Source organism: Centrocercus urophasianus, unplaced genomic scaffold (genome assembly GCF_019232065.1).
Source record: "Centrocercus urophasianus isolate 14NV4802_14NV808 unplaced genomic scaffold, USGS_Curo_1.0 seq_12, whole genome shotgun sequence".
Taxonomy (NCBI): domain Eukaryota; kingdom Metazoa; phylum Chordata; class Aves; order Galliformes; family Phasianidae; genus Centrocercus; species Centrocercus urophasianus.
Window position 1 is genome coordinate 49901115 of NW_024884364.1, and position 23657 is coordinate 49924771.

Consider the following 23657-nt stretch of genomic DNA (forward strand, 5'->3'; position numbering starts at 1 on the left):
TTTAAAAAAAAAAAAAAAAAAAAAAAAAAAAAAAAACAGAAAAAAAATGCTATTACAGTAAATATTAATATACTTACCTCCTTTTTCACCATGAAAATTAATTATCTCCTCTTTTTCAATGAAGAATCATTGCTAGCTAAGCAGGCAGTTCTGAGGAGAAGGATCACTTCTTGCAGATCCCTGGAACACAGTCTGCTTTTTGTCTGTCATTTCTGGCACTCTGTCTTCTTTTCATCTTATACCTGTCCATATCAGTGCTTTTCCTTTTCTCATTTGTCTGCAATTTTATCTCTTTTATCTCACAAGAATCTACAGACTTTCTAATGGCTTTTTTTTTTTTTTTCCTACACACAAACATTGCAAAATCTGAATGGTTCAGATTTTGAACCATGGTTGTGCACTTGTGAGTATCATCCATGAGCCTTAGTACACAGTCCTAGGGAGAGAGTTACAGTCCTTTTAAACAGTTTCTGGATGTGAGGAAATCGTTAGTTACAATTGGCTACCATTAAAACTTATAAGTTGTACATTAGTGACCAGTGTTTTTACTCTTAGCTCATAAGAAAATCTTACCCTTTTCCTTACTAGTTTTGCAGACGATTTTCCTTTTTTTCCTTTAGATGTTAAAATTGCATTTTCTTGAAGTTTTCAATCCACGTATCATCATTTGGATCTAGGCCAGTCTGAAGTAACATTGCAAAACACTGTGTTAAATTCTTCACTGACATCCACCCAAAATAAGAATCTCGCACCTTCTCCAGGAAAATGTACTATGCTGAGTTCATAAAAGAAAGCTATTCAACAGAATACACAATTTCAAAATCCATATAATTCTGAATAATGCATGGAACATCTTTGTCAGTAATAAGGCTTTCAAATTAAGTTTTACTCTCAACTGATTTTCTTTCTGTACCTTTTCATTTCTATGTAGGACTCAAACTGTGAAATAAGCATTCACATTCTTACTAGTAGAGACACATAACAGTAGTCCCACCACTAATCAACTTACTCATGCTAACCAAAAATGTAACAATATAAAACCATATTCTCAAGAGCTTCTTTTGCTGCTGTAGCTTGGCCTGCTAAGGGAACCTTCGAGTAAGCTGTAATTTAAACATACTGGTGCTTCAAAATACCTGTACTGTCAAACACCACATTGCAGAGCCAATGAAATTTTTATATAACCCATGCCTTTATATAACTCAGGACTCACTTTTTTTTTTTTTTTTTTTTTTTTTTTTTTTTTGGTGTACTTTAGTCTTAAGTAAATGGCAGAGTATTACAAAGAACAGAAACAGTTAAAGGAACAAATAACAAAAGGCATGTATTGTGCTATAAAATGTTGAATAAGGATGAATTTAACTAAGCATCAACAAAGGGCAGTTAAGTGAGACTATGACACTCTGAATGTAAGGGTCCAATCTATTCTAGTTACAGAAAACAGAAATAGAAAGGATGGAGTTTAAATAGGGAGCTGAAGAAGTCTTATTTTTAATCTCTCTTAAAAAGTCAAAAGAGACGCAACTGCTGCTACATTTGAGACAGACAGGCCTCCTTAACTCATGGAAATAATTATTACTTGTTCCTCCTATGCTTGGAACTGATTAAAGGTTTAATTCTCACCAATTCAGTAAACTTCTACATCACTAACTTTCCAGTTCATTAATAGATTAGACATGGAACAGAAATTTCAGTTCAATTATTTAGAATTAATCTGTACACATCTGGACAGTTGAGAATGAAAAGGGTCATCCTGCTTTTTAGTGACATTTGTACTTGTCAAAGCTGTCATCCAAAGTGTCACTTCAGATGTAAACATGGTCTCTTAATGTCTGCTACAAATTAGAACTTTCTCTGTATTTAAAGCAAGATGTTTTTTTCAGTATCAGGCCTCATCTGGTTTCCTCATCTGTAGGCTCACCCTGTCAGCAGGAGGAAAGAGTGCAGGATGGTAAAAAGAGAAGAGAAACCATAAGATGGTTTGGTTGCTGAAATGCAAGACAATCCCAGGGTCCTGTTTTGCAATGATTTCTTTGTGTGTGCGTGTATGTGGAAATGTGCTGCAAGTCAATTGCTTTTGTTGTTGCTTCCTCTTCTTGTTCGTACAAAAATATCTGAGTAAATTTCAGTTTAACATAAATTCCCAAAACAATAAATCACAGCACAGTCTGTGAAGTTTTGAAGACCTATTCCTTAATAAAAGGCAAATAAAATAATGCTTTATGCACAAAGTCTTTAGCATAACTTCTGTCAATTCCATGGAATGTGGTCCTTTTTAAATATTCTTTTACAGATCAACATTCATAAGAAAACGCCGTATATCCATCTTCTGGTGAAAATTGGACATTTTCACTTAGGAATGTCTGTATTGTTCTAATGAGAAGGATAATTAGTGCCACTGATTATTTTAATTATCTTCCTCCTTCCACAGAAGCAGAATTTAAATTTATATCTTGAGAATGCACACTAGCTATCTCACAGAAAAAGGAATCCAAAGTGACTGATTAGATTCACAGCAAGCAGTTCCAAGGACTCTAATAAGCAAGAAGATACACTTTCAGAGAGGTTTTCTAAATGTTGTTTTGCAAGCTTGCGTCATACTGAATACATCTTTTTCTCACACAGAAGAGCAGCACGCAAATTGATGTCTTCCAATGTCCAGGCTCATGGCCGTGTGTGTGTCCTAATACCTAATGGTCTGATAATATCTGGTAGCTCCTGATAATTACATACATACATCACACAAGCTGCTATTTTCCTGTGATTTACTTCTCAAATGATACTTTTTCTCCCTGTCTACATTCTGCTGATCTATCTTCATTATAAGTTGACAAGGGCGACAGCGGGTTACGTCACAACGGTGTCTGTAGCCTCCACACAAGAAAATATGCACTCTATGTGATGATCCCATGGAGAAACCACTTTGTAAATTTTTATTTTCCTATCTGCTACTTAAGAAAAGGCAATTAAGCCACTGCCAATCTGAGTATCTGAGTCTGTTGGAAAGGAATGAGGGTGAAAACGGTCAGTTTAAAGAACGTGTGCCTATTATGTGCATGTTCTGTTTCTGTTCTGGACGAAGCAGCACCGACAGCGGTACTCCCGGAACGGCCCGCGCCGCTGCGCGGCGCCTCTCCCGCCAGCACACGCAGCACAGGGGCGGTGGCGCGGAGCTGTTGCCATGGTTACCACCCGTTCGCTCGCCCGACCGCGCGGGGGGGCTCGGAAGTCTCGCGAGCTTTGGCGCGGGAAGAAGCCGCGGCGGGGGCGGGTCAGGGGTGGTTTTGAGGTGCTGTTCGGGCTGCCTGGGGGCACCGGGGGTGGCGCGGAATTAGGGAGAAGTGGGGCTCCCTGGGAGCCGATCTGAGGGGTGGGGGGGCGACGCTGCTGTGTGGCTGGCGGGCGGGAAACCAGGAGAAATGAGTTTAGTTTACGATTGGGAACGAAGCGGTCTGTTGAAACACCGGCCTTCTGTCTCAAGTCTGCAAGCTTAAACGTCTTAGCGACTGTTCTCAGCGTTATGGTCGTGTGCGTTGCCGCTTGGCTTTCTGTTTTTATTCCGTTTAAAAATTATATCTCACTGTTTCGGCGTTGCTTGGCTTGTTGATGGCGCGTTTTTACTGAGCGTGCGTGGAGAGTGCAGCAAACAAACGGCGTTGTGTGTGCGCGTCATCTTACAGCACACGGGGTGACCTGAAAGGAAAACATGAAACTCACGGAGTGGGATTACGTTTGAAGCTGCTTGTTTAGCAATGAGTTCCTGCCCCCTCAGGGCTGTGCTGTTCCATTTTGCCCAGGTAGACAAAGCAGTAGGCTGGTTTATTTTTCATGCCATGTCCATACAACAGTCAAAGTCTTAATGGATGTAAGCCAGAATTTGAGGTTGGGATGTGTGTAACACTTCAGATACGCAGCCCTGAAAATTACAAGGCTAAACAGCATGCCTGAGCAATTCTTACTGGGCTCTGACATCACTACCTGTCTTTCTTTGTTTGTTTTGAGGGTTTTTTTTTTTTTTTTTTTTGTTTGTTTTTTTTTTTGTTTTTTGTGAACAACAGGTTTGAAGTCACTAGAGCAGTCCTTACACTTTTTTTCAGCTGAAGCAGAATGAATGACATGTTCACGTTAATTATAAGGAAGGTTACGTTCGTGTGGTTCTCTGTGTTTGTAATTTTAGCTCTTCCTGTTTTTGAAATGAACGATTATTTTCATGGTGGTAGACAGCACAGTGCTAGATGGATGCAGGGAGAGAGAGAGAGAGAAGGAGCTACTGAGAAAAGGTTCTTACTGCAGCTATTTCAGTCTTACAAATGATCTTGTAAGACAGCTGTGTTTTAGACTGTGATCCCTTGAAAGCTAAAGCTGTGAGGGGAACCTTATTACAGGGTCAGAGTGTACAGCCACCTTTCAATTGCATGTGTATGCATTGTTTATTTATTTATTTAAATTTCTTCATATTTTTAAACAGGTTACCTTGAAGAAAATTCTACGGTGCAGTTTTATGGTGTCCAAGCAGCTCATCTATTGATACTTAGTAAATCTGTAGTAAAACATCATCTGAGCTTGCCATCATCTGGATCCAGAGGTTACTTTCAAGAAAATGTGGACTGCCAGAAGTCTCTGTACTGCACCAATACAATTACTTGAGTTGAAAGAAGGCAGATTGTGCAGTTCCATTCTTCTGAAAAACCAGCAGTTCTGGACTGGAATTCTAAACTATTGTACCCTAAGAGCGCCATATGGCAGAGCTAAATGCCAGGTAAGTATTTATTTCCATAGTGTTCTAGGTAGATGTGATAAGCATCAATATACGATGTTGGTTTCTCTTTTTTAATAACCTATTTGCCTAAGTGTTTTTTCTAATCACGAGTATCTTTTGATGCCAGTAAGAGGCATCTCTATGATACGAAGATGCCTTTCATAAGTAAAGGTGAAGCTGCAGGCGGCAAGAAGTTTCAGGAGAGCCAGTGTTTTAATATGATTTTTCTGTGTGTGTGTGTGTGTGTCCTGTAGTTCTAAGCAGAGAAGGAGAAAATTTAACTTGTTTCGAGTTATTCTCTAGGCAGTACAGAATGATAACTGACAGAACTAATAAGTGGTGAAAGTCATTTAGTGAATAATAGGAGCAGAGTTCTCTGGAAAATTGTCTTTACTAATTCAGTATTCTGCAGAGGGCAAAAAACTGTGCTGTCTGTGCTTACCAGATTGGGAAGAGTAGATAAAAATGCATGAATTTGGTTATTAAAGAAATATGTGGATATAAACAGAGTCTATGGGAAGAGACACAAAATTAAGGCTTGTCTTAAGAGTCTTGACCATTCCAAATTGTAATGTTTATCTTTTTCTAGATGTCTAATTAATTTAATCTTTAAAGTATGTATTACAACGTATAGCTTATAAATAGTCAAACTTTCAAATAGTTTAATAAAGGCTAAAGTATTATGGAAAATCCTTTCAGGTGGTTATATGACTATTTATAGGTCTATGTAAGGATTGAAACTGGATCATCACTGTTGTCCCTTTTAACCCAGGCCATCCTATGATTCTATGATAAACAAGCTTTATTTTATTTATTTATTTTTTTTTTTTTTCCCTTATATTTATTCTTTATTTTGCTTTTAAGTGGTAATGTTTGCTTGTAATGTTTTAGGTTTCCAAGATGAATGAAAACCAGTCAGTAATAGATACTGCAGTTGCTATTAGTGCAGAAGGAAGTAAAAGAACTTCTGGAAATAGTCCCATTGGAGAATATGATGGAAAACAACACACATTAGAAGGTATTGAAACTTTTTTCATTATCTTAAGAAGCGAGCTTTTCCTGGCTTTTCTAGACATCTTGTGTTAATGATCAAAATGATCTAAATCATGAACTTGACAGTCTGAAATCATGTGTTTTGTTTAATTTCTTATTTTAAGGGAATTATATGCAACTTCTATGGCTTGTAGGCACTAGTACAGTTTTCCTAAGAATCTTAGTGTCTACTTAGATTATGTATCAATTTTTAAAATTATTATGTTTCTTTTTTTCCATCTGTTCAAACTTATACAGTACTTATTCATTGTTGCTGGATATATGCAAAACTTAGTTTTGCCATTCTCCTGGCAACACTGTAACTCTTAATTAGAACAGTTTGCTGAACTGGCTATCATTTTGTGTGAGCCCATTTTTGGCTGAGAAAACAATCTATTGAGTATTTACTGAATGCTAATGTCATGTGGTGCTAGCGAGCACTTTTTTTCCCTTTTTATATAAATGAAAAAGTATTGAACGTGTGAGTGGTGATTTTTAATTTGGCTGAATTTAAGATTATCATGTCCCTTAGTAGTTACAAATATGACCTTTATTTTAACAGTGCTGCTTAGCTGAATAGTTCTTTCCATACCTTTGCTTGCTTTCTCATTCCTAATAACAAATTTTCAAATGTCCCGATATGCATCATACATAATAACTCAAAGTACTTCTGTGCTTCAGGGTGCTTAGTCATTCTCATTCCATGTATATTTAATTTTTGTTTCAAAAGGCTTTCTAGTCAGTTGCTTAGGGCATTTGCAGCTTTTGTTTAGAAACAGGCTGACAAGGACGTAGTTATGACTGGTTAAGGCACTGAGATCATAAAATGTTTATATAATTAGATTGCTCAGGAAACAAAAGTATGAAAAATTATTTCATGATTATACCAACTAGGAAAACAGTAATCACGAAAAGTTATGTTGTAACATAACACAATTCTTCAGTACAAGCTCCTTATATGGCTTTCCTGAGGTACAGATGATTGAGGTGCAACTGAGTATAGAGATAGATGATTCCCTTCCAAATATTTTTCTCATCACCAATTAATTCTTTTTGCAGATGTGAGAATCCTTTAAAAAACAAATCCATGTGGTTATACTTATTCCTGAATGCTTTTGCATTACCTGTGGAGCTGGGAGTTCAAGCAGCCCCAGTGTCCAAAATTCTTATATTTATCTGCTCTTACATTATTTTTTTTTCTTGTAGGCAATAGAACTATGCCTATCCCTTTAGCCAGTTAAAATGTTTTGAAATATGTCATTCATGTAAGATGAAAATATTTTTGGACAGTAGTAGCAAGAATACTTGCTTTGTCCAGTGCAAGTAATATTTCTACAGTGAATACACCATCCAGAGCTATGCTGAAATGCATTTGCGCATCTTGTAAGTTGCACTGAATTATTCTTATTGGCTGTTATTCTTAACAGCTTAGCCATATGATAATTTTTTAGTTAATATCTCGCAAAGAGCAAGAACTTCTGTTAAACAATCAAAGAATATTCTGAAGTCTTGCATGTCATACCACTTTTAAGACAAGATTTCTGCTATTTACCCAGGTGAAGAAATGGTCTATGTTGAGATGTGACAGTGTTCTCATTTGTGGTGCTCTGTTAGAAACTGGCAGGGAATAGTCATATTATACACTTGATTACATTTCTCCATATGTCTCTTGAGAATTGTTATAACCCTGCTGTTCCTTTTGATCAAAGAGCAGTGATTCACCAGATCATAAAAGGAAAAGAATGTTTGAATCATACTGTCTTTCAAATGTGCCATTCTAACTTGCGAATCAAGTACTGCCATGAAAAATTTGTAAGAATCAAAACAAATGAGACAGTTTATATTCATACAAAGGTGGGTATGTTGGTTTCCCTTCTCTGATTTTACAGGACATTCATCTAGTGCTGTTTCATCTCTTTCTCTTACAGAATACTTTGCAAGGTGAAACAACGTAGCTTAACTACATCTGTCAAGCAGATAGTCTCTTACAGAACGGTGACTTTTATTCATCTGAGTCATATTTGTAGGATAACTGTTTTCTTACAGGTTTCTTGTTGTGGTTTGATTTGTTTCTGTGTATGCGTACACAACTGTTTTGTGGTGTTCATGCTTGTTAACGGATATGGAAATGTTCCATATGTGAAGGGGGATAAGGCATGGTTAATAAGTTGATAAACTACCTTATCATAGTGTGGTTTAGCAGAATGAATTGTCTTATAAAACAGTAAATGATATGCCCTGATGCCATGAGATCTCTTTTGCAACAGAAGTAGTAATCCTTCCGTTTAGGCAGAGGGACCCATTAATGGTCTGATTTTAAACATGGTATATGTAAAGCAGTAATGCATGTCTTCTTCTCTTGTGGTTTAGAAAGCTGCTGTTTTCCCACTACTTTAATTTCTGAGCTGAAGAGGCAACTTAAATTAAAATCTGTTGCTATATGTATGTGAAGCTTCATCAGTACTGACACTGTATTGTCTCTAAGTGGTTTCTAAAAGAAAAATTTCATCAGCTATGCCACCACAAACCAGAACAATCAGGTGTACTCCTGAGTGTACTGATGTATTCAGTCCCATTCTTACTGATTTGTATCCAGATACAACAATTTTGTATTTTAATTCAGCATGGACAATGTCTGTGTATCTGTGCAATATAATGGAGAATATCTTGCTCTCATTTTGTAGTTGTTTTCAGAAGAGCTAATAGAATATATAGCTTTGTATATATGTGGTTTATTTAAAATAAACCACCTCTATCAATCTGAATTCTGTGCTTTTTTTTTTTTTTCTGTACTTGACACCTTCAGATTGCATTCATGCTTTTATGAGCAAACTTTTGCTTTGTATTTATATTTTGCCTCAGTGTTTTTATATTTTTTAACAGTAATGTGTTTGCCTGTTTCCTTTCTAAATAAGGAATGACTTTATGTAGAAATTTATCTTTTACTAAATACTAGTACTAGTAAGTAAATGAGTTCCAGAGATGAAAGATAAAAATTATTTCCCTAGAGAATTCTACTAGATTCAAGGTTGTATGCATAATGGAAGCATGATGATATTTAGTGTTTCAGCATCCGTTGACACTTCTAAGACACTACTTCTGTATTTCTTTGATGAGATGGATGAAAATGTGCAGATATGTTGTATATAGAAACATACTTTTATGTCGTGATTGAAGAAGGAATTTGTGCTAAGGAGCGTTTTAGAATGATTGCTCTCAGTTTTGGAGATGCTAAACTCAAGCAGCTAATTGATATATTGGTTAATCAAAAGTGCTTACTACTCTAAAGTAAACAGTTTTTTAACATAGATATTATATATATGTTATGTATTCTTTCCCAAAAACACAGTTGTAAGTTGTAAGACAAAAGTAACTGATCCTCTTCCTGACTGCATAACTTTATTTCCACAGGAAAAATGAAACATGTCAATCTGTCATTTGCATCGTGTGGGTTTCTGGGTATTTACCACTTGGGGGCAGCAGCTGCTCTTTACAGACATGGTAAGAAGTTACTGAAAGTTGTGAAAGACTTTGCAGGAGCTTCTGCGGGATCCCTGGCTGCCACTGTCTTATTAGCAGTACCAGAAAACATAGAGGTAAATTTATAAACTCATAGGTGTAGGACATAATCATCTTCAAAGATTATTTTAAAATATTTAAGTTTAAAAACTTTTGATTTTTAGAGGTAATGATAGAGGTATCCTTAATTTTTGACCTTCACCTTGCTTTTTGTAAAGGAATAGGACTCATGTATATGTTTTCATCAGCAAAATCTGTGAAGCGTGGACAAAAAAACAAGTATTTATGCAAATGATGGTGCTCAGTTTATGGTATAAAATTACGTGGACTGTGTATTTAAGCTGTGCAATTACAAACTTCGTGTCTGAATGTTGAGTTACATGCAACCTGGTGTGTCAAAATATATCTGTGTTTTACTTATTCATTGTACATTACGGAGTTGATCATTTTTTTTCTTGTCTGTAGGCAGACTGTTAAGCAGATGTGTAGCACTGTTCCTTTGTGGAAGGATATGTAAATGATGAATGACTGTCCTTATAGCCACTGCACCACACACAGGCTCTAATTTTCACAGGCTCCTTACCGTTTGTTCTTGATTAAACAACTTCAGATAGGACATGCTTTAGACTCAGTACAATTTAGAACTTAATAGCAATAGCTGCACTGTATGCCAGGGGAGAATTAACCCTCACAAACTTTTATTCTAGCATGTCACGTAGTTGTTAGTCCTGCTGTAAGGCCTTTGATACAGTCTCCCACAACATTCTTGCCACTAAATTGAAGGGGTATGTTTGATGGTTGGATTGTTAAATGGATAAAGAATTGATTAAATAGATGCATCCAGACAGTTAAACAGTTAAGTGTCCAAATGGAAAACAGTAAATGAGTGCTGTCCCTTATGGGTCTGTATTGGGACCACTTCTTCTTGACATCTTTATCAGTGTCATAGATGGTGGGATTAAGAGCCCAGTTAGCAAGTTTGACACTGAGACGAAGTGGTGTAGTTGTTACATAGAGACAAGGGGCTGATGGAGTGCATCTTTTAGAGAAGGACATTGTGACACTGGTGGATGAAGAAGTTGACATGAGCCAGTATGTGTGCATGCAGCCCTGAAAACCAGGTGTATTTCAGGCACACATAAAAAGAAGTGTGGCCAGGAGGGAGATGATTTAGTCTCCCGCTCTCATGAGACCCCACCTGGAGTACTGTATCCAGATCTGGGATCCCCAGTACAAGAGAGATTGGGACCAGTTAGAACAGATTCAGAGGAGGGCTGCAGTAAATATCACTATATCTAGAACACCCTGCTGTGAAGAAAGGCTGAGAGAGTTGAAGTTGTTCAGTCTGGAAAAAAAAGAAGGTTCCAGAGAGACCTCATTACAGCCTTTCTGTGCTTAAGGATGGCTTATAAGGAAGACAAAGAAAACTTTTTATCAAGGCCTGTAGTGACAGAGCAAGAGGATGCAGTAGTAAGTTAAAAGGGAATAGATTTAGAGTGGATGAAAGAAAGAAAATCTTCGCTATGAGGTTGATGAGCCTTTCTGAGAAAACACTGTTTTCTTTTTCTAGTTTTGTTTTGCTTGTTTTAAAGCTTAGTTTTTGCTCAGTTTAAGGCTGCTTTTCCTGATGTGCCCTTAATGGCTTTCCTTTAATGTACTTAGAGGAGTAGGCCTTGCTGAAATGTTAGTAGTCCTTTTAATATTTTTAATTATCATAAACGACATTTTTGAGAATGAGGGAGAAGACTGTTAGATAACTTTTTTTTTTTTTTTTTTTTTCCCCCTAAGTTCCCTTACGGTTCAGTCTAACGAACATTAGGTAAATTTCTCCAGCCCACTCTGTAAATAGTTCAACATCTTTTGATTTGAATAGTGTCAGCCCAGATCACATGTCGCTACTGAACTCTTTGTTTTGCTATGATACAAGCATAACTTGCAGTTGGCCGTACTTCTGTTTTTTTTCTGTCTCTTAATAGCCAGCTCTTCTCTGGCTTCTTTTTACCTCCACCCCTGCAAATGGTTTCTTTATATGACTCAATATTAGCAAAATTCCATTCTGTTGTCAAGATAACACTGTATGTTACTTGTTCAGGTGTAGTCTGTCGTTTCTAATTACTAGTTCAGTTTCAGTTTCGCTTGGTGTAATACTTACCTCTGCCCCTGATTTCTTGTATGGTATATGGTAAGCACAGCAGCTATTTTTTTTTTATTTTTATTTTTTTTTTTTAAGCCCAAGAAAAATGATTCAACATAAAATATGTTTTTAAGTCAAAATACGAGAGGAGTTTTTGATTCTGGGAATTAAGCTTATATCATGTTGGATTTTGCCCTGACAGTATCAATTTAGCATAAACTGAAGAATGTGTCATGAACTTTTTACCCCTTCTCATTTTCTTAATAACTTTTAAGTCACTCTATTACATTGCTTAACTGTAAATTGAGAACTCTCTGGGAGTTAGTCAGAAATATTTCCTAATTCTTAGGGCATGTAAATAAGGACAGTGTTGTGTAGTGAATAGAAAATACTTTATATTTTATTTTTATTGAAATTTCTACAAAATGTTCATATCTAGATAATTATTACATTAATGAACAGCATTTGTAATTGTTGAAATATCCACAAATATAACTCTGACATCAGGTAGATTTTCTTTTCTTTTTTTTGGAATGATGGCTGTGTTAGATAAGTTATAACTAGGACTTGCTCAATCTTCTGTTCTCAAACCTCTAATACAAACTGTTATGAACTAGAAGAGAATGTAATTTTGAAGATTTCTCGTCTTGACTATTGTTAAGATGTAACAGCTTGCAAATGCATTTCTGTAATATCTTGGATTTTCGTCACTGTTGAAAAGGCATGGGACTTCAGAGTAGTAAGGACAGATTTTCATACATATGATGGCTTATAGAATTACGTATGAGTACCTATTTCTTTCAGTAGTATGTGATCATGTTAGATGTCAAGTTTACTTAAATCAATAGAAGTAGTTACCATTTCTAAACATGTTCTCAGTCACTATTTGAAATTTAGATGCCCTGTTTAAAGCTTCTGACACTAGAAATTATAAATAATTCATAGTTTCAAGGAGATGTGCCTTTTGACAGCAAGGACTGAGAGTCTAGGAATATGATCTGTTCTTAGCATTTAGATGGAAAGTAGTTTTGTGTTATTCACTTAGATTTGCTGTTGTCCAACTCCTTTTTACTCTTATTTCCCTGTCACTTCAGTTACTTTATTAAGGCACTTCAGTTACTTTATTAATTAAATTTATTAATTAATAATCCTAATTGAGATGCTTCTATAATCTGTAGCAGTTTGGGGATTTCTTCTGTCCCCTTAGAGAGAGGCCAAGGTGTTGAAGGTTTGAATCACTGTCTGAATATGCTTCTTTCTTGTGGATTTACAACAGAAGCCTTGGAATAAACTGAAGGCCTGTGGCATGTAACTGGTTTTATATATTTGAATTGGATTCAATGGTGAATGAAATGCTGCCTAGACTAGAAGTGAAAATTTAACCTATGTGTAATGAATTAGTGGCCATTGCTGTAAGAGATGTGGAAGTCTTAATTTTTGCTAGTATTTTTGATAGATTTACTAGTAGAGCATTTAGAAAGTGGGTGCAAGATCTTAATTTCTGCATTTTATGGGTTTATGAGTTATGGTGCATGCTTCAAGCTATTTGTTTCACAGTAACTAAAACTAAGCATTTAAGCTTATGTAAGAGAGCTTTTCTGGCTGTAGAATCTACAGCCCGGTTTTCTGGTCTTTTTTTGTTCATTTGTCTTCCGTCAGTTGTAGTAAACATATATTTCATTCATTAAATGTATGTCAATAATTTTTGTTTTATATCAAGGAGAAATTATGATGTTTTTAATGCTTACAGCTATCTTAAGATACTTGTGTCTGGTTTTAATACAAAAGTAGTCTTTAACTCCTTTTACTTTCTTAGTGTCTACCTACTTTAAAAAGTGCTTGGAATACAAATCTTTATTTCTGGTAATGGTATGATCCAGAGAACTGTTTATTGAGCAATAGTAATACCTAGAAAAGTAGCCTTGAACTTTTCTTGTCTCACAGAATAGTATGTTTGGGAGATTTGGCTTTTTGTTTTTTTTTTTTTTTTTTTTCCATTTAAATATATTTGTTATTAATGAATTAGAGATCTTGTTACATATGTTCTCTTACAAATTAGTTTGTGTGACAGGATCAGCAGTTTATTAAATATATCTTGATGCAAACCACTCACACGTGGGAAAATATCTTAGTTTGGCCTTGTAGGTTGTTCTTGATTAAAGTGTTAGCTGTTAGTATGGTCTAGATACCACAGTTGAACTTACTTTCTATAATGAAAACTATGATGAAAGCATCTTTAATGGTGAATATTTTAATTTTCAGAAATGTCAGCAGTTTACCTATGAATTTGCGGAAGAAGTCAGAAAATTGGACTTTGGTGCAGTAACTCCTGGTTACGATTTTATGAAAAGACTTAGGTACCAATCTCAAAGCATCTATTAAATCATTTCTGTGTGATGCTCTCTAAATAAAAATGGAGAGTAAAACGTATGGTTTTTTTCATACTGTGGAGAGCTTTATCCCTCAGTGTAGTTGTAAGATTTTTACGTGTGAATAATACTCAGTGCTTTCTTTATTCTAGGGAAGGCATAGAATCTATTCTTCCTTCTAATGCTCATGAGATAGCTGAGAATCGGCTCTATGTGTCCGTTACTAATGTGAGAAATGGGAAAAATTACTTGTTTTCAAATTTTGCCTCCAGGGAGGATCTCATTAAGGTAATGATTTTGCATAGCTTTAAGTAAAAGTATATGACTTTCTTCAGTGCATAAGAGTGTTATTATTAGGTGTATAATAAATATTTTAATCAAATAGTCACTGATATTACAGTGCTGCTATTTAGGTAAACAACAAGCAGAATTTGATTCTGGAGATTTTGCTAAAATTTAATCTGTGTCTTTCATTTGTTTCAGAAGTATTACATTGTAAGCAAGGCCTTTTAAAAAATAACAGGATAACTGTTAATTACCATTTAATGGTTGGCTGTTTTGTAGGGGAGAATAATATAAATAATCCTCAAGTTCTATAACAATTCTGTGAATCTTTTCGTATCTCTTGATTCCCTGATATTAAGTTCAATCACAAGAGGGAGTGAACAAAAGGAATTCCTGTCTTGAAAATAAATCCCAGTACTTTGTGGGCAATAGACATAATGCCTTATTAAGTATCACACATAAACTATATTTTAACCATTATAGCATATCTTTTATGGCCCATCTCTTCTCTTTTGAATGCTGTTTTAAAAATCTAGATCAGGATTGTAAACATAAATGGGTTTATGAAATGGTAGGAGGAATTCATGTGCATGTAAAGGAAATGTTCTTTCTAATAATTGGTTGTATTGTAGCGCAGGATATAGCAGGAAAAAAAAAAGGAGGAAATATAATAAGTGGGAAGTTTTAAGTAAGAATTCCTTTTTTTAACATTTGTCTGGATGCTTTGAGGGTTGGGTTAGAGGGGGACATTATTTTACTGTTTTGTCAGGGAAAGGGCCTGTTTCTAAGGAAATGTTTCAATTTTTCAAAAGTAGAAGACAAAACCTTTATGTTTAAGCTCAGATAAATACGTGGTTCTTTAGGTCACTAGGAATAGAAATAGGCAAGTGTGAGGTAAAGCCTGAATTCAAATTTGTATGGAACGAAAAAATGTTTAACACTGAAAGTAGCTTAATTTGTTGTAAAAATGAATACAATTCTAGAGAGACAAAAAAAAACAAACAAACAAACAACAAAAAAAAAAACAACAAAAAAAAACTTGGATGTTTTTTCCATAATCTCTATGAATTATTTGCTTGTTTGGACCTGATGGCCTTTTGCCATTTTGCTGCTTGCTTTTCTCATTCATCCTCATGCATGTGGGCCAGATTTACCTGTACAGAAATATTTGACACATCTGACATACCTGAAATATCTAGCTATATATAGATTCCATATCCAGGTAGATCATTGGGTACACAAACATATACATAGATGCACATGCACAGAGTCATAGATATTGTTAGGAATGGATAGAAAGGTATATGAATGTGCATACCATATTTCTGTACGTAGCAGAAGAGGAGTCATTGCCTAAAATAAATCTGAGAACTGCTCTAGACAGCAGCCTGTAGAAGAACAAGTAGCAATTTGTTAATACCTTAATATAATGTATTGAACTAATGAAAGATGTGCATAAATGAATTTCCAGACTATTTATAATGTTCTGGATACGTGCAGGAGAATATTTATTGGTTCAGAGTTGCCTTTTCTTCACTGTTCTTCTCCAGTTCTTCTTCTTTCTTTTATCTAGGTCCTGCTAGCAAGTAGTTTTATACCAGTATATGCTGGAATGAAGCCAGTCGAGTATAAAGGAGAGGTAAAGTTTCACTGTGTTTAACTATTATTTTTTTCCAATAACATCCTTCATTTATGATATAATTGCCTGATCTCAGAGATTGTCAAGTGGGAATTGCAGTTTAGTTCCAATAACTTTTTTTTCCTATATAAATATAATAACATTTCAAGAATAATTTTGTTTTCGTTTGTAATTATTAGAACAACAAAAAAAAATCTTTCTAAAAAGTGTTACTACTTCCTTTTCATTCATCATACATGTCCAAATTCTGCATTTATCGTGTCTGTCATCCACACACACACACACGCACACACAAAAACACAAAAACAACACTAGTCATTCTAACATTCATATCTAACAGTTATATTTCTGTTTAGGGACTTTGAGTTCCTTTCTGATGTCAGAAAACTTCTCAGTTTTAGAGCTTAAGGGGCACACATGGATGTTTGTCATTCATTCTGATACTACTCAAAGGGGAGTGTCTTTGTTAAACTTCCTACATTATTCTTTCAATTAACAAACTGAAAAGCTGGATCAGAGATCTGTCTAAATTGACTGAAAAAACATTTTACTGGATGCACACTGCTATTAGCATTTGCCAAAGTTTTGTGGTATTTACTGAAATACCTGCAGCCTCTTAGTGAACAGTTCTCATTCCTGCCTGGTTTTAATGTTTTGCATTCAGAAGTTAAGTCAATGATGTATCAGGACAGCTAGTTCTGTTATTTAAAAGCTGCTTGTCCTTACCAAGCCCTCTTCTACACTCATACCAGATGTATCAAAGATACTTGAGAAGGAGAAAGAGATTGCTTTTACTTTTATTTGTTGGAATGGATTAATTCGGGATGCCCGACTTTTCTCACAAAGTCTACTTGTGGCTTGGGATTTATTTATTTATCTATCTATTTATTTATCTATCTATTTATTTATTTGAAATGACTATTTCAAATCTAAGTGAAAGTGACTACTAGTCCAAAACACTTTGAGTACTGTGAGAGCAAAATCTTAGAAGCTGTATTGCATTTCCATGGATTGGTGTAGTGAGTGACAGGGTGTGGGTAGGTAACTGGGCACCCAGATATTGCAGAATAGAGCTAAGCATATGGAACAGGCTACTTATGTCACCTGTGTGCACATCACCAAGTCATCTGTGGTGGGGATAAATGTGCTAAGTTGCATGTTAGCGTAGTCACCACATCAGTCTATTCCTAGCATGTTTTCTTCTGGTTTGATAAGCCCAAAACTACCCTGAAGCAAAAGGATGAAAGGATGTGTAATATAAAGAGAACATCTGAGAACTTGGTCTGCTAGTGATCTTAACTAGACTGGGCTAGATTTTTGCCTGGATCAAGTATTTAAGATTGTCTGGAACTGCACTTCCAGCAACAGTTGAATGGCCTTATGCTATGCAAACTTGGACATACTGGCTTTTGTTAAACTTTTATTGAAAGCAGTGGGACACCTTTCTTGTGTATGATGAGCAAAACCTGCTCCAAGTAAAATTACCTTATTTTGAGTTGAGTTGGTGTCCTCTGAATGCTGGCAAGACTGATCTTTGAACTGAATAGATGTCCCCTGATGATTGAGTGACTGTACGTGATGATGAAGCTGCAGTTTGAGTCACTGTAGTTCTTACAGGATGCCTTTGTAAAAGTTACCTAGTGGTAATGAGTAGATTCCATTAGGTCCAGCCTCCATCCTTAACTTCTGTGTTTGTCTTGGTTTTCATTGCACATTATTTTAGAACATTTTCTGTCTTTGGACTGTACTTACATAATAAAGGAACTTATTCAGAAATTATGTGGAATTTGCTTCATCAGCTATGAAGCATTTTTGATGAATTGGTTAATAGAATTGCAGGAAGCTGGAGCATGGCATCTCTTTGTTTTCAGTGTGGAAATATTCTGGTTTTAATTGTAACATGAAAGACTTTGGAGCCAAAATATTTTTGATAGAGAAATAAAAATATTTCTGTAGAGATTTCTATCTCTAGATACTCTGATAGAGTTTCTCTAGTTACTCTGATGGAGTTGAAAGAAAAGGAAATGCTACAGAGAGCATCATCCAGGAAGTACGTAATTTACACAAGATAGTGCTTAACAAAAGGTATTGCCTTTGCCTCAGTAATGTTTTCAAATTTTCAAAGAACTCTTTAACTTGTATTAAAGGGAGAGGGAGGAAAAAATAAATAGTCAGAATTTTTAAGCTTAGAAGATTTTAAAGGGTGTAAAAAACTAAGCTAGACTTGTGAAAGGTGTTAATAAAGTCTTGTATTATGATATCTTAGATTTGGCTTAGATAGGAATTTTGCAGTTCTTGTTGTAGAAATCAGAATTAAAAACAAAAACAAAAACAAAACAAAAAAAAAACCACTTCAAAATTCAGGGATTGTTGTATGTAAATCAGCTATCTATGGCCAAAAATAAAAAGAAGCTCAAGAATAGATTAAAACTGGTAGACATTGGTGTTTCAAGGTGCATCTCAACTTTACTCACAGTCAAGTAGTACAGTAGTACTACTGTAATGGAGTTTGAGAAATTTGAAAGGTAGTTTTAGATGGCTTTTTTTACCTTGTTCTTTAAGGCAAAATAATCTCCATACTTGTGTAATTTTTGTGGAAAATGAAGGAATTCAGTTTAGAGTCAAGCTCTTAAAGCTGATTATGAACTAATAGGATAAGAAGGGTCATATTTATATTGAATATATACATATATCTGTAGCTTACATTTTAAGCTAAGGAGCACAAAAGAAATTTGAAATGTCAGATTTAATCCAAGAAAGTGAAGAAGTGTGCGGGTGTGTGAATAAAATAAACAACAACCTGATTCTTGCCGTATATCCGTATGAAAAGGTCTTAAGTCCATCAGGTATCAGAAGATACGGAAGTTGACAATGGAATAAGGCGCTACTGACAATAAAATCATCTGATTGCATGAACTCTAACATGGCATTGGGGAAAAATCTGTACCTATGGAATTAAGAGGGGGCTTGCTTTAAATGAGATTGAAGGGTACAGCTAAGAGCGGTCTATACAATTAAATCATGAACCTCAGTGATTTGAAGGGCTTCTGAGGGCCAGACATTGTAACCTGAAATTACACTTTCTGTATTGCAGTTGAGACATTGTAACCTGAAATTACACTTTCTGTATCACAGTTGTTACACAGAATGCAAGTATCTTTCCAATAGTATGAAGACAGTTTAATTTGTATACCATAAACAACTTACCAGTAGCATATTTTTTTTTTTTTTTACTGGGGATGGCTTTTTTGCTGCTTTTGTGACTAAATTCCTGTAGCATTTTCATAAATTTTGTGAGAAAACTTTCATTATTTTAGCAATTTTATTGTGGTCACGATACCAGGTAGACGCAACTTCTGTAGAAGACTTGATTTGTCTGCTCCCTCTCAAGTACTGTGTGTCCAGCTCCTTTCCACCTTAATCATCTACTTTCCAGCTGTTGCTGTTTTGTGTTGCAGTTTTTTCAGTGTGCAAGAAAACAAGACATTGTAGGAGAGATGAAGTTACATTTGTTTTAGTTGATGCAGGCATTTTCCCCTTCACGTGGACGTTTCCCAGCTCCTACTTTGCAACAGATTAAAGCTTATAAATATGTATGCTGTGTGGAGTGGTTCAGGTGTAACAGTAATGATCTTACCTTTTCCTTTGTCCCAGAGAGTTTAAAAATATACATTTTTTTTCTCAACAGGCATTTTGTTAATAGATCAACTAAACAAGACTTACTCACGTGATTAAAAATATTTAAGTGTTTGGGAAGCTTTTGAATATGTTTCAGCATTGTCAAATGCTCATAAACTGAATGCTGTTTGCATTGTCTGTTCATAGATTTTAATGCCTGTTATACTTGAAGTTGCTTATTCATTGAGAGGAAAACTTTTAGATTTCTCCAAGAGTGCTGTAGAAGAGGTAGGGACAGAAAAGATAAGCATTCAGTTATTATTATATTGTTCTTAAGCTATTTTGAAAATTTTATTTTGCAGTAGAAGTGGGTTGATGGTGGCATTACCAATGGCCTCCCTATCTTGCCTTTTGGACGTACAATTACAATTTCTCCTTTCAGTGGTCGATTAGATATCTGTCCACAAGATAAAGGACGTGTGGATCTGTATGTTAAATTTGCTAAACAAGATATAATGGTGAGTTGCTTGCTTATTTACTAACTTCAGAAGAGGAAAAGGTAGTTGAGCAGTTTATACTTATTTTAAGTGTTTATTTTTTGTGTATAATTCTGTCTTATGTAATGTTTTTTGCATTTTCTGTTTTGCATACAAAAAGTAAGCTTTTCCTTAGACACAGAAGAAAGAAAAATCTAGTAAAAATTTTGCCAGAAATGTTGAAAAGCTTGTATCTAGTACAAAATAGAGCAAAATGTGTTGTAGGCTGTTCAATCTGCATAATCTAGACTTGCTCTAATATCAGCTACTCTACTTCTCTAAAATACTGGAGGGAAACTATCTCATCTGTTCATAGTTGTCAGCTGCTCTGAGTTTAAAATACATTTATAAGTTCTATATTTGAAATTATATGCAATGACTTGACATTTCATTGCTCAGTTGAGCTCATGTTAAGATTTTAAAACCTGTGACTGCAACACTTTTCCAGAAATTTTGTTAGATGTTATAGAAATGTTTATGTAGGCCAAGGCTGAGTTTTATGACTTCTTCATTGTTAACATTTCTGTTCAGGCTTTTTCTCACAAACTTTTATTATAATATATTGCATCCTTTGTTATGATGGAAGAAAATACTGAACAGCAGTAGATCTACCACTGTTGCCCAAGAAACTTTACTAGAAAGGAAAAAACAAAAAAAAAAAACAAAAAAAACTAAAAAAACAACAACAAAAAAAACCTGGTTAGCAACAGTTGCTATACTTTTTAAGTCTCACTTAAACTGTGCTTAATATGTTTTCTTAAATTGGATGAAATTAATGATCTTTAATGTTCTAAATTGGGCCAATTTCTAAATCTTTGTAGTCTTTCACAGCATTGCAGTACTTGGTAAATGATCATGAAGAATGAGATTATTTACCTTACTGAAAATAAATGTGTAACTTTCTTTGTATTTTTTTATTATTGCTTATGTCCAATATTTAGTTCATCTACAGGAAGAAAATGAGTTGATGAGTGGAATAATTTTGAGAGTAAATTGCAGAATTGTCTTGCTTCTGTGGTCATCCAAATGCAGACTTACGTAAAATCTCAGGCAACATTTTAGGCTATTATTTTTGAAATATCTTTGGCTTTTAGAGCTGTAAAAAATGTGAAATAAATAGAGTACATGACTAAAATAGCATTATTTGCACTAGGAAGTGGTAAAAATATTTTCTTGCAGAAGTATACGTGTCAGCTACTACTGTCTGAGGCAGTTACTAGTGCGTTTCTGCACTTAAACATTTCAGAAACTCTGGGCAGTTTCACAGTCAGCTTGTCTTAGAGGTTGTGAATTTATTGGTGCATACACAGACTATTTGTATATGTTTGCCTTGATTTTCGGCAGTGTGCCTGAATATGTGATTTACTAGCGTAGACAGTTTTAAAATATGCTAACCTAAACATGTGACAGAACATATAACAATACTGTCAAGTCTGAGATAAGTTGCTTTCATAAATCAATTTCTAGCACCTCTCTCTTTTGCAGTTGTCTTTGGCCAACCTAGTAAGACTTAATCAAGCTATGTTCCCACCAAACCAGGAGAAAATGGAATCGCTGTACCGAAATGGATTTGATGACGCTGTACATTTTTTACTAAAAGAAAACTGGTTTGAATAGGCAAAACATAAAAAATAAAACCTGATGGCTTTCAAAACACAGCTATAGACATTCTAACTCAAATCTAAGAGGTTGTTATCACAATTTCTGTTTATGGAAATAAAAAGTCCCATTCGGAATTGCATCATCCTCTGCCAGGAAAATATCAGCTCCATTCAGAAGACCTGTATAAACTTGTCTGATTGAGAACTGTACTTGGCTAGTATTTGGCTTGTTTGAGAACATTCAAGTTTTGATCTGTTTTGCTTCAGAACTGGACTTTAAAATGGCAATTGTAAAAGCTTCTGTTACCGTAATTATACAAATTTGGAAGACTTTTCCAATGTTATTTGAGAGACTAATCAGTGTTGTATCTGTATTCCTCGCTTAATATAGCAGTTGTGCATGCTCATCGAGTGCAGTATTGCTAATCCAGTTTAGTACTTAAAGCATTTTGAAGGATCTGAACTCTTAGCTCTAGCCACAAGAAATAAAACATTTGCACTTTTGATAACATTTATTTTTTTGAACGTTAAAGTTTTTGTGCTTCTCAGTGAATGCACTTTCTCAATTAGAAATACTATTTCAAACTTTTGTAACAGAATTGTGATGTTTTGTGTTCACTAAAAATATCTTGTACAGTGGAGTAGTTATTTTTACTGTGTTTTCTTCTGCTGCTAAAATTGAATGAACTTATTTTCTTGAAACTTCTGTGAAGAACTTATTTGTAAGTTTCTCAGAATGCTTTATTCATAAAATAAATGTTTTATTACAACCTGATAGAGTGCCTGGATATAAGTTCTTTTACCATTCACCTTGCAACGATTTCCTTAAATGCAAGTTCAAAAATTTTGGTTTTAATGCCTAAATTCTAAAATCAGCAACTACTTAAAAGCAAAGCATTTGTTTCTTAAGTGTACTTTTTAAGATGAATTCTTAATGTTTACAAAAATTTGAGATTGAATTATGTGTAGCACTCCTCCAAAATAATTGAAAATCTAGGGAAGTGAGTATTACAGTTAAATTATACATATTTTGTAGCTGTTTGAAGGCCTCTTAGTGTAAACAACATATTCATATGTAGATGATATCAGGGTACGATTCATGTGGTAGGATTGAATTCTGTTGCTGTTTTTGCTAGAAAAAATAATAATGCTTTGCATCAACATTTTTAGATGCATGAGGTTCTGTATTACAGTGAAAATAGAATATGATTTCCAGATACGTAGGACTCCACATATGTAGGACAGCATTTCTACAGGTAGAGCTGAAATGCTTTGATGCTACAAAGATACTTGTGCCTTGCTTGCCTTCATTCTTACTTACACAGAGGAGAGCTTTTAACATAGATAGAAATAGTGAATAATGCTATTAAAAGATTGTTGCAAACTGATTTGCTAAAGCCTAAGTTTGTAAATCAATTTCAATACTTATTTTGGTACTATGGCAGAATCTTCTTTTCCATGTAGCACTCTGAGGGCTTGGAGTTATTCATGAGCTTTAAGAAATAGCAGAACTAGTGCTACAGCTTCCTGAGCAGTCATGGAACTGCGTAAATTTAGCAAATCTGTACAATTTTACCTGCATGCCATTCTGTAAGATCTGTCTGTTAATATTATTAAATGTAAAGCTTGTTTCTTGATAATGTGTGTTGTTTTTGAGCATTGTGTTTGATATGCTCTTTAGTTTATTAAAACCTGGATTCTTTCTGTATGTATTAATACAGGAATATAAGCCATATCCTATACACTGAGCTTTAAGTGCCCCAGGCAGTGTTCAGTTCTTTAGAAACTGACCTTCAGATGTTTATGATAACATAATGCTCTTCAGCAGGAATAAAATCATAGCAATGCAAAGGAAAGATCTAGAAGTGCTTATTATTATAGTACAAATATTTATTTATTAATTTATCTTGGGATGTAAAAGTTCAATGAGAAAAGCAAGAGTCAGAGACTTTTCAGGTAGTGGCATTTTATAAAAGATAGCAAAAAAGAAGAGTGATGCAATCTTGTTGTCTTAAGGCTGCTAATTTGAACATAGTGTAGCATAGTAGAGCACATTCAGAGATGTTTCATTCTCAGCCAACAATGTTTGAATCTTTGAAATAAAATGTTTATTGATCAGTTAACAGAAGCATTTGCTGTTTTAAATCAGAATAGTTGTAATCTCT

At 34.9% G+C, this 23657-nt stretch overlaps 1 protein-coding gene across 7 annotated transcripts; it reads left to right on the forward strand.

The window, feature by feature from the left end:
• Window positions 1-3260: 3260 nt before the first annotated feature.
• Window positions 3261-22267, forward strand: PNPLA4 (patatin like phospholipase domain containing 4). Of its 7 annotated transcripts, none has more exons than XM_042810269.1 (9): window positions 3261-3289; window positions 4469-4759; window positions 5651-5777; window positions 9203-9387; window positions 13707-13801; window positions 13966-14101; window positions 15672-15737; window positions 19721-19873; window positions 21377-22267. In XM_042810269.1, the coding sequence occupies exons 2-9, from the start codon at window positions 4601-4603 to the stop codon at window positions 21506-21508; spliced, it is 1053 nt and encodes a 350-aa protein (XP_042666203.1). In that variant the 5' UTR covers window positions 3261-3289; window positions 4469-4600; the 3' UTR covers window positions 21509-22267. The 7 variants fall into 7 exon arrangements, with proteins under 7 accessions (XP_042666203.1, XP_042666201.1, XP_042666200.1 ...); XM_042810267.1 differs by lacking the exon at window positions 3261-3289 and adding an exon at window positions 3402-3797; XM_042810266.1 differs by lacking the exon at window positions 3261-3289 and adding an exon at window positions 3402-3528.
• The last annotated feature ends 1390 nt before the right edge of the window (window positions 22268-23657 follow it).

Coding starts and splice junctions, on each gene's coding strand:
- PNPLA4 (XM_042810269.1), top strand. CDS start 4,601: ATGTGGACTGCCAGAAGTCTCTGTACTGCACCAATACAATTACTTGAG. Junction 4,760..5,650: donor ATGGCAGAGCTAAATGCCAG/GTAAGTATTTAT, acceptor GTAATGTTTTAG/GTTTCCAAGATGAATGAAAA. Junction 9,388..13,706: donor CAGTACCAGAAAACATAGAG/GTAAATTTATAA, acceptor TTTAATTTTCAG/AAATGTCAGCAGTTTACCTA.